At 38.3% G+C, this 16,673-nt stretch overlaps 1 protein-coding gene across 1 annotated transcript in view; it reads left to right on the forward strand.

Annotated features, from left to right (window-relative positions):
• DIAPH1 (diaphanous related formin 1) overlaps positions 1–15,768 on the forward strand; it is a 156,658-nt gene extending 140,890 nt beyond the window's left edge. The window contains 5 exon segments of the mRNA XM_087960995.1: positions 151–274; positions 2,018–2,183; positions 3,121–3,256; positions 10,767–10,853; positions 14,215–15,768. Of these exon segments, the coding sequence (XP_087817121.1) occupies positions 151–274; positions 2,018–2,183; positions 3,121–3,256; positions 10,767–10,853; positions 14,215–14,312 (611 nt within the window). The 3' untranslated portion in view covers positions 14,313–15,768.
• Positions 15,769–16,673: the final 905 nt, after the last annotated feature.

Below are 16,673 nucleotides of genomic sequence, written 5' to 3' on the forward strand. Positions count from 1 at the left end.
AACCCTTCTCATTTAAGGGAAGCGGGTAATCCAAAGAACATACTTACATGGTTTCGTAGAGAATGTGACTACAGTAAATAAAAACTATTCTTTTAGTTGATGTTAATTGTTTCTGCAATTCTGCTATATTGTCTCTTTTTCTTCCCCAAGTTTCTGCTGAAATTTTGCGGAAAAATCTGGACCAGATGAACAAACAGATTTCGGATCTACAGCATGATGTTAACAATTTTCCCAGTAGAACAGAAGAGAAGGACAAATTTGTGGAGAAAATGACCATATCCTTCAAAACTCTTCACTGAAAAATGTTGAAAAATAACCTATGAAAGAAAGAATCATATTTATGATACTGAGGGATAAGAATTCTCATTGTATTATTTTTTCTGAGAATTCTAGTTTTCATTATAAAGAAAAAAATTACCTTTTAAGGTTCTTAAAGTCGCATTAATATATCACTGTTTATTGACAAGCTTTAATAGTATTAGAAAGATACACTGTACCAAAACAGGACTTGTTTCATTTTTCACAAGGTAATGACAGTAATGGGAACCCTTAGCAAAATAAGACCTATCCTAAAAATAAGATATAGCATGTTTTACGTGTGTGCCTTACCCCCAAAATAAGCCCTACTTAAGACCCTGCTCAGCCCATTCTATTAGATTTCTCGTGGTGGCCACCAAGGTGGTGGTGGAGCTGCCCCACATGCCCTGCACCGGTTTACCTCAGGGCCCTCGCAGCCAGGCTATCCATGCCCCAATGCCTGACTCGCAGTAACAGTACCGGCAACCATGTGCAGCAGGAGCCCATGTGCCTGCCTGCCCACTTCTGCTTGCTCATAGAGGAGGCTGAGTGGTGTGCTGATGCTGTGGTCACGAGGCAGCTCTCAGGGTGTGGTTGGTCTGGCTGTGGGGACCCTGAAGTGAGCCAGTGCAGGGTGCATGGAGGAAGCTCCATTCCCTGTCTTGCCTCATGGCTGTGGCACCTCATGGTTTCCTGCTCCATTGCAGCCACAAGCAAGCAAAAGAAGTGGGCTAGTGGCTACATGGTGTCCTGGATAGGGCTGTTGGAACCGCCGCCACGAGGTGGCCTGACAGCAGGGGCCATGAGGTAAGCTGGTATGGGGCATGTGAGGTAGCTCCACTCCCTTGCCTTGTAACAGTGGCACTGGCACACCGTATGGTCTCCTGCCCCACAACGAGCAAGCAAAAGTTGCCCTCCCATATGTGGAAAAAAAATAAGACACCCCCCAAAATAAATAAAACACAGTCATGTTTTCGGGAAAACACGAGTAGTTATTGATCCTGTCTTGCTTTGAGTAGTCTCCCATTCAAACAGTTGAAAGTGTAAATTCTTCCTGGTGTCTCTTTGGGTGATTTGCAGGCAGTAGAATTAGGTATGAATAAATAAAGCTTATCTGCCATAGTCTATCTGGAGTTGCACCTGCGTAACCTATTCTTCCAAAATATTCCATACCCAGATGATCTTGTTCAATGAAAGACTGCTTATTCATGTATTGAATAATTTTACTTTGCTGTTTAAAATGTATAAATTATGAATTAATAACCTGCAGTATATTTAAAATAGATTTAATAATAACTTAACACTTTATTGACACAATCATTTCAATAAATTAAAATTTTAAAATAGCTATGATTGCTTCAATCTCCGAGGTAAAGCAGCTGTAGCTGAGTCCTCCCTTTGTACCCTATGAAGAGCTGCAGACAGGGAAGTAAATTATTTGCAGTCAGCAATGGTCTTTCCAATAGCTAGAAGTCAATGGAATATAAAAATGAGGTGAATCACAATGACCTAATCAGAATTTATTTCGCAAAAAAGAGCGTTGTTACATTAGTACTGTGTTAATTCCTCTTAATTAATTATATGGTGTTATTTTGTCAAACTGCTTTTTGCATAAAAGGATGCGATAGAATCTGAAACTAAAAATATAAAACTTCAAAGCAATCAACTTATTCTCAGAAAGTATGTTTACAATTGTTAGAAGTCTTTAACTCTAGTCTTACAGCTTTGTTAAGGAAGCCCAAGAACAGTATGAGAAGCTACGAATGATGCATGCAAATATGGAAAACCTTTATAGGGAATTAGGACAATACTTCCTCTTTGATACCAATAAGATATCTGTTGAGGAGTTCTTCACAAATCTGCGCAATTTCAAAAATATGTTTGTGGTGAGCATCCATGTTTTAATTACAATATGTTATATTACATATTTAATTTAATTTAAATAGCCACTATTTATTTGAGCTTTGCTTTTTACATCAAACAAAGCAATACTTTGAAACAAATTCAAATTGTATGACATAAGGAGGTGGCTACTTCTGTTGCATATGCTGCATATTTTGCTATTTATATATTGTTGGATTTTTAGTCTTTTACATTTGAATTATCTATTTGTTTTCTTGCTTGCTTGTTTAATTTTTATATCATCATATTTCCCAAGAATTCATAGGATTATAAATATCAACATTACCTATAATTCATAAGCTGGTTGATATTGATAGGAATAGATGTTCAGTGTGGTTGCTGGACTGCTAGAGACAAAATTTTGAAAATTTTGAAAAATAGGTCAGTATTTCTGCAGACAACAAATATTGCTAAATGTGTTCAAGTTCCATAAACCTATGTCAATATCCATTATAAGTCCAAATGCTCAAAATTCTTTAAAAACTGTGTTGCAAAATAATGTAAACCAGAGGACAAGTATAGTATAGAGAAGTATAGTATAGAGATGAGAGCTTATTAGGGTAGGGCTGTATTTAAACAGTGATATTTGTAGGGAAATTAATATTCCCATTTTTATTTGAGTAAAATAAAAATAAATTTAGGTAAATATGTTAAGGTATATTATCCTCCAGCATTTGGTTCTCAGGGATATATTACCTGTATATTTTGTGTTTCCATTAATTTTTATGGATAAAAGTAATAAATAAATTTTATCATTCATAAACCCATCACTGTTTACTGAACTTTGTCTTGCATGGTAGCCAGCATTGCAGTCTTTTATTCTACTAAATGAAAAATATGATATGCGTATCATAACGACACAGCAAATTCATTGTTATGATTCTCCATTTGTCTATCTTATCACCTTTGTCTCATTTTTAGCAAGCTGTGAAGGAGAATCAGAAAAAGCGTGAGATGGAGGAGAAGATGCGCAGAGCTAAACTAGCAAAAGAAAAAGCAGAGAAAGAACGTCAAGAAAAGCAAAAGAAGAGAGAACAACTGATTGATATGAATTCAGGTACTGTACCATGAATATTGTGGCTTGTATAAATTCCTTAGTGGAAAACTGAGACAGGAAAAAGAGACTTCTCTTACTTTGTAATATTATAAGATCATTACTTGATTGTGGTTCAGGGTCCATCCAGTCTTCACTATGAGCCAGATAACATCTATAGGGATTTCCCATCTGGTCTGCAAGTTCTTTTTAAGGTCTCCTAGTCTTTATCCCCTTGCCTTTTACTCCCTGTCCAAATTCTTCCCAGCAGAAAAGGGATCATTTCTGTTCAGCAGCTACAGTACTTGACCATGAGAACTACTGACTGTGCTTAATAGATTTAAAATAGACTGCATTGGCCTCATTAGAGGACATTTACTTTAGGGATCATCTGTCTCCATAGTATTTGCCTGGCCAATTTGATCTTGCAAGGTTGGGATACTCTTGGTTCCTTCAGTTAAATAAGTGTGCTCTCTATGTATTAATGCCTGCCCTCTGCAATGAGGTTCCCTCCTCCCATATCTAGATTCTGCTGTTGTTCAGAAAAGCCAAGAAGAGCTGGGTCTTCATCCATGTCTTTGATGAGAGGGAATGAGACCTTTGCTTTTTTCCATCTGGTCTGAGCGTTTACCATCTTTTATTGATTTTATGTAATTTCTTTGATTTTTGTGAGCTGCTCCAAATTGCTGGGAATCAGGCAGTATTCAAGTTTAATACATTATTATTAAAGGTTCTCCTTGATTAATAACCATAACTGACCCTGCAATTTGGTTGTACATTATAAGGGTTGTAAAGTAGGTCACCACATGACTATGTCCAATTTTATTATCTGTTTTGTGATGGTTGTTAAGCAAATGCTGCATTTGTTAAATGAATGCTTGTCATTGGGCTTTTTTTGCCAGAAACTGGAAATAAAAGAATGTTTCTGCCAAAAATGTCTTAAATCACAGTCACATGACTGGGACGCTACAAACAGCCATAAATAAGGAGCAGTTGCTGAGCACCAAAAATATAGTCACATGACCCTGGGGGAGGGAGGGATGTTGGAACATCGAATCTGGATTATAAGTCCTTTTTTTTGAATGTGTCATAATTTCAAATGATAATTTCAAATTTCAAGCAGCTCATCATAAATCGAGGACTACTGGTATTTTTAAAGTCTGCTTTTGGCAGGAGACATTAATTGGAGAAAAAGGTTGCATGAATATGTCATATAATGTGGACAAAATTGTGAAGCATATGGCTTCAGAGCCCAAAATAAATCCTGTACAATTGTAGCCAGAGTGTTTCAGCGCTCAAAAAGTATATGGAGACCATAGCAATCTCTATATTCTTTGTCACCTAGCAGTTGGTATTCAGAGGTGGAGTAATTCTGTATGTGTATATGAATACATATGTTCACCTCTCAGACTGCCAGCCATACATCTGTATATTTTTATCTCACTTTCAAATTCCATAATCTCTCAACAGTATGTAATGTTTAAAGATGCTTCCAGATGGACAAATATTTTTATTAAAATATTTTTGTGGTAAACTATAGTATACAGACATCTACTAATTCATGTTTGAAAATCCAAAAAGATGCAAGTTTGAAAGATGAAAAATGCATAACAAAACCTCCTCTTGAAGCATACTTAATACATGCTATATATTATACTCTTCTATTTCTATATAATTCTATACATGCTATATAACAGAAATTTAAGGCAGAAATTAGTATTAGTATAGGAATAAGCTATTTGAATGCAGCTTTTTAGTACATAGTTACCATATTCGTATGTAGCAAAATAATTTTATCTATGACATATAGTTAATTCTTGTATTTAATGTAATTATTATGAAATTGCCCCTGTTCATTTCTTAGAGTATGACTCTTAGTACATTGTATGAGTACATTGTGTAGTATAAATGCAAGCATGTTGCACAATGTTTGTTTAATTGATAAAAACAGATGAATCAGATTACTCAGGATCTTATTTTCATATTGCATTGACATGACTGCAATTCTGGCACTCCTAGGTTGTGATCATGCAGGTCATTAAGTGGAGTACGGGTGCCTTGGGGTGGGGCAGTAAAGGCTCAGGGCCATTAGCAACCTCAACCAGTTGCCACATCAGTACTAGTGCCACTGCTGCCATTCACAAATGTCACACCATTCACCCAGCACTCTTGAGGATCTGTTGCACACTTCTTATCTTCAGGCATTTCTTTCCTGCTATCAAGGGGTTCTAGTGACCCACAAGAGGCAGCTGCTGGTTCCACACAGGCCTTGTTTCCCAGAGCCTGTTTGTGTGGAGATTACAAATTCTTTGGAATTCTTTTATGGAAGCTTCCTAAGTTGTGCAGGGCTTCTGAAAATCCCAGAAACTGCAACTTTGGAAGGCTTTGGAGACTCCATGAAAGTTCACCCAAAATCTCTGAAAGCTTCCTAAGGCTATGGAAGCCTAGCATGACTTCAGAAGGTTTCAACTTGTGCAATTCAGGAAGCCTTTCGGAAGCTCTGTGTAAATTCCAAAACTTTCTGAAGTTGAGTGGAACCCTGGCAGAATTTTGACTCTGGAACCCTGGAATGACTTTGAAAGGCTTCAGAAGCTCCACAAGAGTTTGCATGCAATCACCAAAAACTTCCCAAATCATGTGAGGCTTCCAAAGCCTGTTGAAGTTGCACTGGGTTTCCAAAGATTTCAGGGACTACATGCAAACTCTGTGGAATTTCTAAAGGCTTCAGAAGCTCTGCACAAACAGTCTCTGGGAAAGAAAGACTGGTGTGAGCAGGAGCTGCCTCTGATGAGTTGCACAAGGTGGCATCTGTGGATAGCAGTGTCAGCACTAAGACTGAAGCAGAGGATTGTGGCAATGGGAGTTGGCTGAAACTGCTGGAGGGCCCTAGGCCTGATACTGAGGTTGAGCGCTGGTCTGCAGAGCAGCCTAGATGGGGGGAAAGTGGGCATGCTAGAGGAGTTGCAGCACGTCCCCCCGAGTATGCATGCTCACAAGTGTCCAAAATTTTATCATGTGACCACTGGGTGCTTCAATAGGCATCAGGCAGTGGTTGTAATTCCTTTGGGTCAGTATTGTCTTAATTTTGAAGTCGCTGAACAAATGATCATAAGTCAAGGACTCCCTATAATTGACTGCACCTTCACATATTAGTGCAGATTTTTGGGATTCTGCTTTTCAAAAGGCAAATCTTCTGGACTAGAGTACAAGTAATCTCTGGATTACAAGCGTTCCCTTCGTGAACGTTCAAAATTATGCAATAAGCGCCCCTAGCATGTACGAACCAGTCCCGAAACTACAAATGTTGCAGCACCATGGCAGTTCTCCCTTACAAACAACTGCAGAAGCTCTGCAACATTTGCCCTGCTTATTCCCCCTTCTTCTCCCTGCGCCGGGTCTGCATAGGCACTAGGCCTGTGGATATTCACCTTGCAAAGATCTAGAGAGCCTTCGCTTTCTTAGCCTTCAGTGTGTAAGCAGAGAATGGAGGCCTAAAGTACTGCAAGATCACTCTAGATCAGTAGTGCGAGAAATCATGCTATTGCTCTCACATGATCTCATGGTACTTTAGGCCTCTGTTCTCTGCAAACGGAGGCCTGGATGAGAGCTGCTACAAAAGACTTTACAATGGCAGGAAGGCCTAAAACATTGAAACTTTCCCTCCATTTGCAAAGCTTTTTGCCATCTTTGCAAAAAGCCTTTGCTGCTGAGAACAGAGCCCTTGGAGGGAGTGCACATCGCTTTGGAGCTCTGTTTTTTGCCAGGAAAAAACTTTCCTCAAGGAGTCTGCTGAAGAGAAGCTCCGTCTTCAAATGCCCCATTTCCATGCAGACTACACTTGCAGTCACCATCAGGACAACAAGTGATTGAGCAACCCTAGGGATTTTGCTCCCGTTTCCAACCATCCCAGGGCTGCTCAAACACTTGTCTCCCTGATGGAGACTGCAAGCATAGCCTGCATGGAAATGGGGTGCTTTTCATTCCATTTTCAAGTGCCCCATTTCCATGCAGATGACTTTTCAGTCTCTGTCAGGGTGACAAGTGTTTGAGCAGCCCTGGGAGGGGGGAGAGGGAAACTGAGCAAATTGCTTGAAAACAGAGCTTTTCACTCTGTTTCCACCCCCACCCCCCAGGGGGTCACTCAAACACTTTTTGCCCAGAGGAACACTGGAAGCCTCTGGGGTGCATGGTCTCACACAAGTTCTGGCACCCATCCGCTTTTGCAGAGAATGGGTGCCTGAGGTTCTGCGGGATCATGGCACCCAGAAAGTTCCAATCTCCGCGGGAAAAGTGGTTGCATGCTAATGAGGGGCTTGAAGCAATATGAGTTTGCTGCCCCAAAACCTCACTTTGTGCAAACAGTTTTTCCCATGGAGCCTGAAAGCCTTTGGAAGAGACTCACTGAGGTTGCCCGCCACTCCAGAAATGGCAGGCAGGCTTGGTGATTAGAGAAACCGAGTAGGGCGTGCTCGTTTTGCTCCCTCTGCCCTCACCGGGAGCAGGCAAAGAAACAGATGCTGGAGAGGAGACAGATCTTCACAATGTAAGTGACCCAGCACAGCAGGGTTGGGTGGCGAGAAGCAATTGTGGGGAGCATGAGGTATTTCAGTAGGTCGGGGGAGGCCTTGGGTGGTCTGAACCAGGTGGCCTGTTCCATCACTAAGCTCTTCATGGCCTTCCCTACCCCGAGATACCTTATGTACACTTAATGAGCCTTGCATTTGATTAGCGAATGCATGGGTGAAAGGAGGGAGTTATCATGTTCAAGGTACAAGATGAATCCTCAGGTTATGAATAGAATAGGCAGGCTCCATTACATTCGCAACTTGAGGATTACCTGTACTCCATTTTATGCTATTTTTACAAATTGATAATCTTTTTGCTGCTGAATACATTCCTTTACTTAGATTTAATGGACTTTGGACCTACTTTTCTGCAAAAACCTGACAGGTGGAAAGAAAAGTCTGTTCTATTTTTACTGTTACTCATTAATTAACATGTAAAGCTGCATTTTCCTTGTCTCCCATCTTTTGAAACAATCCTGCCTTTTCTCTTCTTCCCCTCCTCTCCCCTAATGATTAATTCTGCATACGTAAGCAATCCCTCTCTCAAGATCTTTCTTCATGCATCTGTGCATGAAGTGGCCTAGAAGCACAACAAGCTTGTGATGATACATTTATTAGTGTTTCAGATGCCATATGATACTTGGTTGGGTTTTTTTAGTGCAACAAAAAAACAACAACTGGCTACCCCTTTCTTGGAACATACGGACTCAATTACCATCCCTCTCTATTTCCTGACTCCCACAATTTCCTGCCAGTTCTCTCTCCTTTTGAATTGGTTGAAGTTGTGCTAAATGACATGCCATTTGGTTTTTTTCACATTCTTTTCCTCTTCCCCCACAACCTTGTGAAATACTGCAATGTTTAATATTTCTGCAAAGTATCTGCACTTGGCAAAGTGAAGGAAAGACCCCATAAGTTTCATGGAACAATTCCCATTCTAGCACAATTATTTCTCACTGCTTGTAGTGACATGTCTTTATTTATCTGGGGAGGGACTCTTCCTCTGCTTCTGCTCCTCCCTTCTTTTAACTTTAGGGACAACTTTAAAATCCTTGCCCTGTATTGTAATAATAATTTTGTTTTTTTACTCTGATCGATAAGGACCAAATTCATTATTTAATGTCTCTTTTATCAGAAAACATTCCTGTCTGAAATTCTGCACATTTCTTAGCACTACTACAGGTACTCTTTTTTTTTCTTTTTGTAATTTTTGGGGAACCCAAAACATAATGCAGGTTATGTAATCAAGATGGAAGAGCAAAAGTGAAAAATATAGAGGTATTTAAATTTTGCCTTTGATAACTGATTTTTCTTCAAATGTGTCAGCAAGCAGATGTAATGCCTATTTAGCTGCCTCCTGTCACTTGTGTTTTTTTCTATCATCTATCATGTGGCTCTTCTTGATTGCCAGATGGTTCCAAACTCCTTTGTATCCATTTTTTCAGGAGATGCCTCTGTATTTCCTGAACAACATATTTCTAAAAGCAGTGTCAACTTGAGACAAGATTGTGGGATGTAAATGTTCACAAATACACTGACAACTTGTCACCTTGTCATTTTTATTAAAAAGACTGTAATTGAAATTACAAACCAGAAGCTTGATCTATTATTATTCCTTGTACAATTACATCATTTGTGTGATGTTCCACATGAGGTTGCATCAGCAAAAATACTGAGTGTGAGTAAATGTAAGTCTAAATATAGTTTTCAAAATATCTACCCTATATACACTACTTCCTTTGCTTAAGTAATGGGAAATGAGCAGCTGCATTCTATATGCATGCCTTTTAATTCCAGTGCTGTAAAACTACTTCATAATCAGTGTTGGAACCATCTGTAATTGGAGCCTGTCCCTTTTTACTAATCATGCCATAGACTCTTTCTGATGGAATTGGAAAAATGGAGGTTTGTGTGGCAATTTCTTTGCATTTTCGTTTTCTGTTCTTGAAGACAATGAAGGCTTCCAGAATGTACTGTATTGGTAACACTAGCCATTTATGTTGGCCAGCAGGTGGCAGTACAAACAATGGATTCAGTCTACCTAAAACGGGAGCAGATGTTCTAAAGTGATTTTATAGGTTTATGTTTTGTCAGGAGCTGTTACTATGGAAACCAGATTTTGCAAGCTCCTCATGAAGTTGCAGTTAACACATTCAGTGCCAGGTTGATGAGAGTTGGGGGAGGCAAACATTCAAATGGAATAGAAAATATTGTAGTGTTCAGGGACTTTTCGGTTGTCTTCAAAGAGGCTCGGCTTCTTGTGTAGCAGAAGAAGGCATTGACAAAACATAGTCTTCATCACAGGAGCAATGTAGATGCTCTTCCTTTTCCTGTTTTTGAGACAAGGAATATGCTTGTTGCTAGGGAAACAACATTAACTGGCCTGTTTCAGCCGGTCTTCTTAATACTCTGTCTGTTGTGTAGAGTGAAAAGTAGATCAGTGGAAAATGCATAGCTCTAAATCCCTCAGGATACTAATGATTTCAAGGCATCAGAGTAATACCATGGTTGTACTATTAAAGCAATATGACATATAAAGGAAGAGGTGAACTGTTATAAGGAATTTCTCTTTGTTATCCCTGCTTTATATCCAAATTCACAATTATGTATTTATAAAACAGATACGTTGGATCAAGGATAAAATGCCTCAGAAACTTCCAGGAAGATTTTTTTAAATCCTCTTTAAACCCTCCATTGTGCAATCTCATTTTTATAAAAGGTTTCTCCCAATTTAAGACAAAGGGAAATATTTTGAGAAGCATTTTTGTGTATTGTTGTCTTTATATAATAATTTTTCACTTATGACCAGCTCTTTTTTGTTTTTATCAAGAAATATTTTAATAACAATTTTATTCTCTTTCCTACAGTACACATTCCAGAACACCCATAGGCTTGAGTCTATAATGCTACTCCCTAGATGGAGGAGCCAATGAAAATAACAAGAAATTTCTTATTTTGTGTTCTTGCAGAAGGAGATGAAACAGGAGTTATGGACAGCCTACTAGAAGCCTTACAGTCAGGTGCAGCCTTCCGTAGAAAAAGAGGACGATGTCAAGGTATGGTTTTGCTCAAATGTCTTCAAAGCAAGTATGAAATAATCGTTTTTCTTAGCACCATTGTGAACCAACTCTAGGTTTTAGGACATGGAAGACAGAATTGAATAGAAAAAAAAATCCACTTGCATTTTGAAAATAACAAAGCTTTGATGTCTCTACCATGTAGTTCGTACAAAATATATGATATAATACAATGTAGAATATAATTATTGGATCAGATTAGTCAAATCTTGTTTATCCATAAAATTCAGTATCAATCATTGGCTCAAAATAGCGGCTATAGGGATAAAATGGAGAAAGCCCATGTGTCAACAATGGTCCAGTGGTCCAACTCTGGCTGAGCTTGGTTGCTGTTTGCAGATGTTTCATTGTTAACTTCATCAATGCTAGAAGGGAGTAGTATTTACTTTTATTTTATATTTTAGTTTAGGGATGGGGAACTATGAACCTTTTATGACTTGCGGACCAACTCTCAGAATTGCTGAGGCAGCCCAGCATTGTGGAGAATGTTTTCTTTGAATTGAAATACTTCTGCTGTTCTGATCAGCTGTTCTTCCCCTTTTTAATACAAACTCCTACTATTTAAATGGTAATATCAGTGATCTATCGAGAAAGAAAATATGGATAGTTTGCTGCTGCTGCATCTATCCCTGCATGCTTTTGAACTAAGGTTAATAAAGTGATTTACTCAGTCTCAGAAAGGGGTTTTAAGCCCTCCTTAGTTTAAGTGAAAATGCTCACTTGCAACTCCAAAGGAATGAAGCTGGGATTGTGTTTCTTCATTGAGTACTCTTCATGGAAGACTAATTAGTAAAATTATGCCTACATTTAATCTTATGTGGCAAAGTCCTTTGTATAATTATAGCACATGGTTCGAAATATGCCATGTAAGTTTCACATAAATTAAAGCTTGCTTACTTGCTTGCTTTAATGGGTAATATGTAAATCAATGTATCTTAAGTGCTATACAGTGGTGGAGGTGGACTGGAGCCCCCATCCCATAAGGCCCCTTTGACAGTGGAACTAATTTTTTATTAAATTTGTTTAACAATGAACTTTAGTGAAGATAAAAGAGAAATAACGAATATCTACATACTGTTAAAATTGTTTGTGTATTGTCCGGTATTTCAGGGCAACCAACCACTATCTGCCAATAGCATGTAGCCAGCGTATATGTGTGGCAGAAAGAGAAATTTGTAACATTGGCTGATAATCAGCATTTATGTTGGAATGAATATGATGGATCTCAGATATATGTTATGAACTTCCAGGACAAATCATATCTACAAAATAGGCAAACTGCAAGGGGTCTACCCATGGATCTATGATGACTTTCAGGTACTCCAGCACTAACCTCCCAGAGATCTTCATGACTATGGATGTCAAGCAACCAATTTGTAGTCATTCCTGATGGAAGGTTTCTTAAGAACTGGGATGATGGTAGACCATTTAAAGCAAGAAGGAATATAACACATCTCCAGTGGTTTATTAAAAATCTGAGTGAAGATGTGGGCCAGTTCATCACAGGCTATCAAGCAAGAAGTCACTCCATTAGCCTGGAACTTGCCTATGAAATAAAACTTGCAAACTTGCACGATTATTGGGGGGTCTATTGAGATAGATATAGCAAAATTATCTACTGTTAGTGTATCTGATGAAAGGTAAGTAGCAATAGATGATGGTAATCTGTCAAACCTGCAGTAGAACTCATTCAGGTTATCTGCCAGTTGACGATTGTCTTCAGTAAGGGAGGGAGATCTGCTGTTGCCACTGATGGTCTTCAGGCTTCTCAGGTTTCATTAGTTGCAAGTTCATTAGCTGAGAACTGATTTCTCAGCTTTTCGTAATAGCTTCTCTTTGCTATCCTTATCTCCCTTGTTAATACATTCCTGGCCTGATTGTACAAGATCCTATCTCCTTTCCTGTAAGCCTTCTATTTGGCATGACGAAGCTGCTTGAGTTTAGCTGTAGGCTTATTGTTATATAAACATAAGCTTTTTGTAGGCATACACATGTCCTCACAAAAGCTAACATACAATGTCATAGTATCAGTAAATTCATCCAATTGTGTTGAAGTAGCTCCAAAAACACTCCAGTCTGCAATTGAAGCAAGCCTGTATCCCTAACTTTGTCTCCTCAATCCAACATTTCATTGTTTTTACCGCAGGCTTTGCAGTTTTAAATTTCTGCCTATGGGAATGAGGTGGATCATAAAATGATCAGAGAGACCTATAGCTGCACTTATCATAAAGCATGATAAGCACCTTTTAACAGGAAGTAGTAATGATTCAATATGTTCTTGCCTCTAATGAAACAGCTAACATGCTAAGTGTATCTGGGCAACTCATGAGTGAGATTAGCTCTATTAAAATCCCCTAAAACAATGAGTAGGGAATCTGGATATTTCCATTCTGTGCAGAGTATTTGGTCTGCTACAGTCTGCACTGTTCATGCAACTCGGGTGGTATATAAACTCCACCAAGGTAAATGAGGAAAACTCTTGTGGAGCATAAAAGTGTTTACTATTGATGAATAGTGACTCAGTCCACATTGCAAAATTTCTTTAGTACTGTGACATCCTTGCACCAGTTGTTATTAATATGGAAACAAATTCCACCACCTCTTTTTTCTCCCCACCCCTCCACCCCCAATATCTCTGTAATCTGATCCGCCCTTTGAATCTGAAACCCAGGGAGTTCTACTATACTATTGAGCATAGTCTCACTGAGCCAAGTTTCAGTAAAGTAGAGAACAGAAAAATCAGAGTTCTGATTTAGAAGGTGCAGTTCATCCATTTTATTGACTAGTGAATGTAGATTTATTAGATGAATCAAAGGGAGCTGAGTCCTAACCCCTCGTCTTCCTCACTCATCGGAACACTACATTGTGTTCTCCTTTGTTTCCTTTGTCTGTAGCTGCTAGAGAGTGCTACTCCTCTGATCAGAATTTTCAGAATTTTACTGAAATATAAAGGCTTCATGAAGTCATTTTTTTCTAGAGACCACCATACAATTCCAATGGTCTCCTCTTTGCATATTTTCTGATCAAAATACTTAATTACATGTATAATCATAACTTCAAATATTGCAAAGGAAAATCAGTTCTAGGAAAAGGGAGGGGGATTTGCTTTGCCCCCATTTTCTAAAGAGTCCACACTCCAGGTCACAATTGTCTACTATGTTTCACTACAGCGGAGTTTTCATTATAGTTGCCCCAACCCTAGTGGAGTTCTTATGAGCAACTATAAACTAAAGTATTTGAAAGAAAATGGCTAGTATATTAGGCAGCATTATCTTCAGTGTATACTTAGTTTTTTATTTTTTCTATATTTTAGCTTTTGTTTGTTTCTGTGTCATTCCAGGAAACAAAAATGTTGGCTGTGCAGTCACATCATTACTTGCTTCAGAGTTGATCAAAGAAGATGCTCTTGGTGCCAAAAATCCACGCAGAGGACTTTAAAAAGATAATGATGTAGAGGTCACTGAAGAAACTCTTGATGAAACCACTATGGGGACAAGTAGTCATCAAAACTAGAGCTGAGTGATATGTAGGACCAGTGCCTTTGGCATGAAACCTGTTTTACAAAGGAGTTGAAACAACACTAAGTCACTTTGCAGTTTTCCCTTTCACACTTATATACATGGGATGAAGAGGCAAATAATTTAATCACTTCAGCCTGTGTCATTCTAGGGCTCTTTTGCAAGACCTTTAAATCTGTGGTCATATTCTTTGAATCTTGAATTTGCTTTCTGCCTTCTTGTTTCAGTATTAGAAATGCAAAGGTTTTTGCTGACTTAGTAATATGCTTGGAACAAAGGTGGGAATTTGTGCTGTAGTTCCCTACTTCCATGCAGGCAGGATTGGGAACACATTCCCAAGAAGAAAAATATGGCACAGAAGAGAGGCTAAAGATCAGAACCTAATCTGTTCATATATCTCACTGTATTGATGTTGCCAAAGCAGGAATGCAACAAGCTGCCTTAATTATGACTTTTTTAAATGTTTTGATTGGGCATCTACATCCCAAGATAATTTTGTTCTCAAAAGCCTTCTCTTCATTAGTGCTAATAGAATGAGGTGATCCCTTCAAATATTGGAGGGAGGATTGTTCGATATCTTAGATAGATTTGTCTTTTTCCCTTGCATTATGCAACTTCTTTTCTCACTTGCCTATCTTATGCTGGGAAAGAAAATGACTCCGAGATCATTTTACCACTGGTGACAAGCATTGTGGAGAATGTTTTCTTTGAATTGAAATACTTCTGCTGTTCTGATCAGCTGTTCTTCCCCTTTTTAATACAAACTCCTACTATTTAAATGGTAATATCAGTGATCTATCGAGAAAGAAAATATGGATAGTTTGCTGCTGCTGCATCTATCCCTGCATGCTTTTGAACTAAGGTTAATAAAGTGATTTACTCAGTCTCAGAAAGGGGTTTTAAGCCCTCCTTAGTTTAAGTGAAAATGCTCACTTGCAACTCCAAAGGAATGAAGCTGGGATTGTGTTTCTTCATTGAGTACTCTTCATGGAAGACTAATTAGTAAAATTATGCCTACATTTAATCATTTGTGGCAAAGTCCTTTGTATAATTATAGCACATGGTTCGAAATATGCCATGTAAGTTTCACATAAATTAAAGCTTGCTTTAGTGTGTAATATGTAAATCAATGTATCTTAAGTGCTATACAGTGGTGGAGATAGCCAGCATGTATGCATAGCAGACAGAGAAATTTGTAACATTGGCTGATTATCAGCATTTCTATTGGAATGAATATGACACATCTCAGATATATGTTATGAACATCTCAAAACTTCCAGAACAAATCATTGGATGCTGGCAGCTTTTTAATGTAATTGATGGCATTCACTAGATAAAAAAATTAAGAAATATATTTTCATACAAGTTAACTGGGATTGCCAATAGTCACATGAATTCTTTCTCTACTCATTTTACTCATTATACAGATATAATACATAGTCTCATCTTTTTTATATAAATTTGGAATGCACAATGAATGTATTTTTAAAAACTATTCCTTAATATTTTTACATTCCATTTAACATTAATTATTATTAAATAATAATTGAAAGTTTGCATTGAAAGTTCAGTATAGAGGAGTGTGCCATATAGTACTAAATAGCATATCTGAAAAAATTTTCAACAAGAAAAAGCAAATGTACACATAGAGTTATAGAATCATAATGCTGGAAGGTACCTTGGAGGTCTTCTACTGTAGTCGAATCCCCTGCCCAAGGCCTTATACCAACTCAAATAAATGAATGTCCAGTCTCCAGAGATGGAGCTTCCAGAACTTCAGAAGGTAAGGTATTCCATTGTTTTCACTGTCAGGAAATCTCCTTAGTTCCAGATTGAATCTCTCTTTAACAAGCTTCCTCCTAATGCTTTTTGTCCTGCCCTCAGGTGTTTTGGAGAATAAGTCAACCCCCTCATTTCTGTGATTGCCCCTCAAGTCCTAGAAGACAGTTTTGTCAGCCCTAATCCTTCTAGATCAGGGGTCTTCAAACTTGACAGCTTTAAGACTTGTGGACTTCAACTCCCAGAATTCCTCCTCCAGTTGTGTTAGCTCAGGAATTCTGGAGTTGAAGTCCACAAGTCTTAAACTTGCCAAGTTTGAAGACCCTTGGGCTAGACATACCTACTTCCCTTAATTGTTCATCATATGGTGATAAGTTGATTGATCTGTAGTTTCATGATTCCACTTTTTTTTTTCCTTTTTTGAAAATTGTAATAGTAATAAATTTGGAAAGAATCTTGAAGGTCCTCTGGTCCAACCTTCTGCTCTCAGACAAAATCTATA

This window comes from Notechis scutatus, chromosome 3, assembly GCF_049901735.1.
Source record: "Notechis scutatus isolate UNSWTSFEM ecotype Mainland chromosome 3, rNotScu1.2, whole genome shotgun sequence".
Taxonomy (NCBI): Eukaryota; Metazoa; Chordata; class Lepidosauria; order Squamata; family Elapidae; genus Notechis; species Notechis scutatus.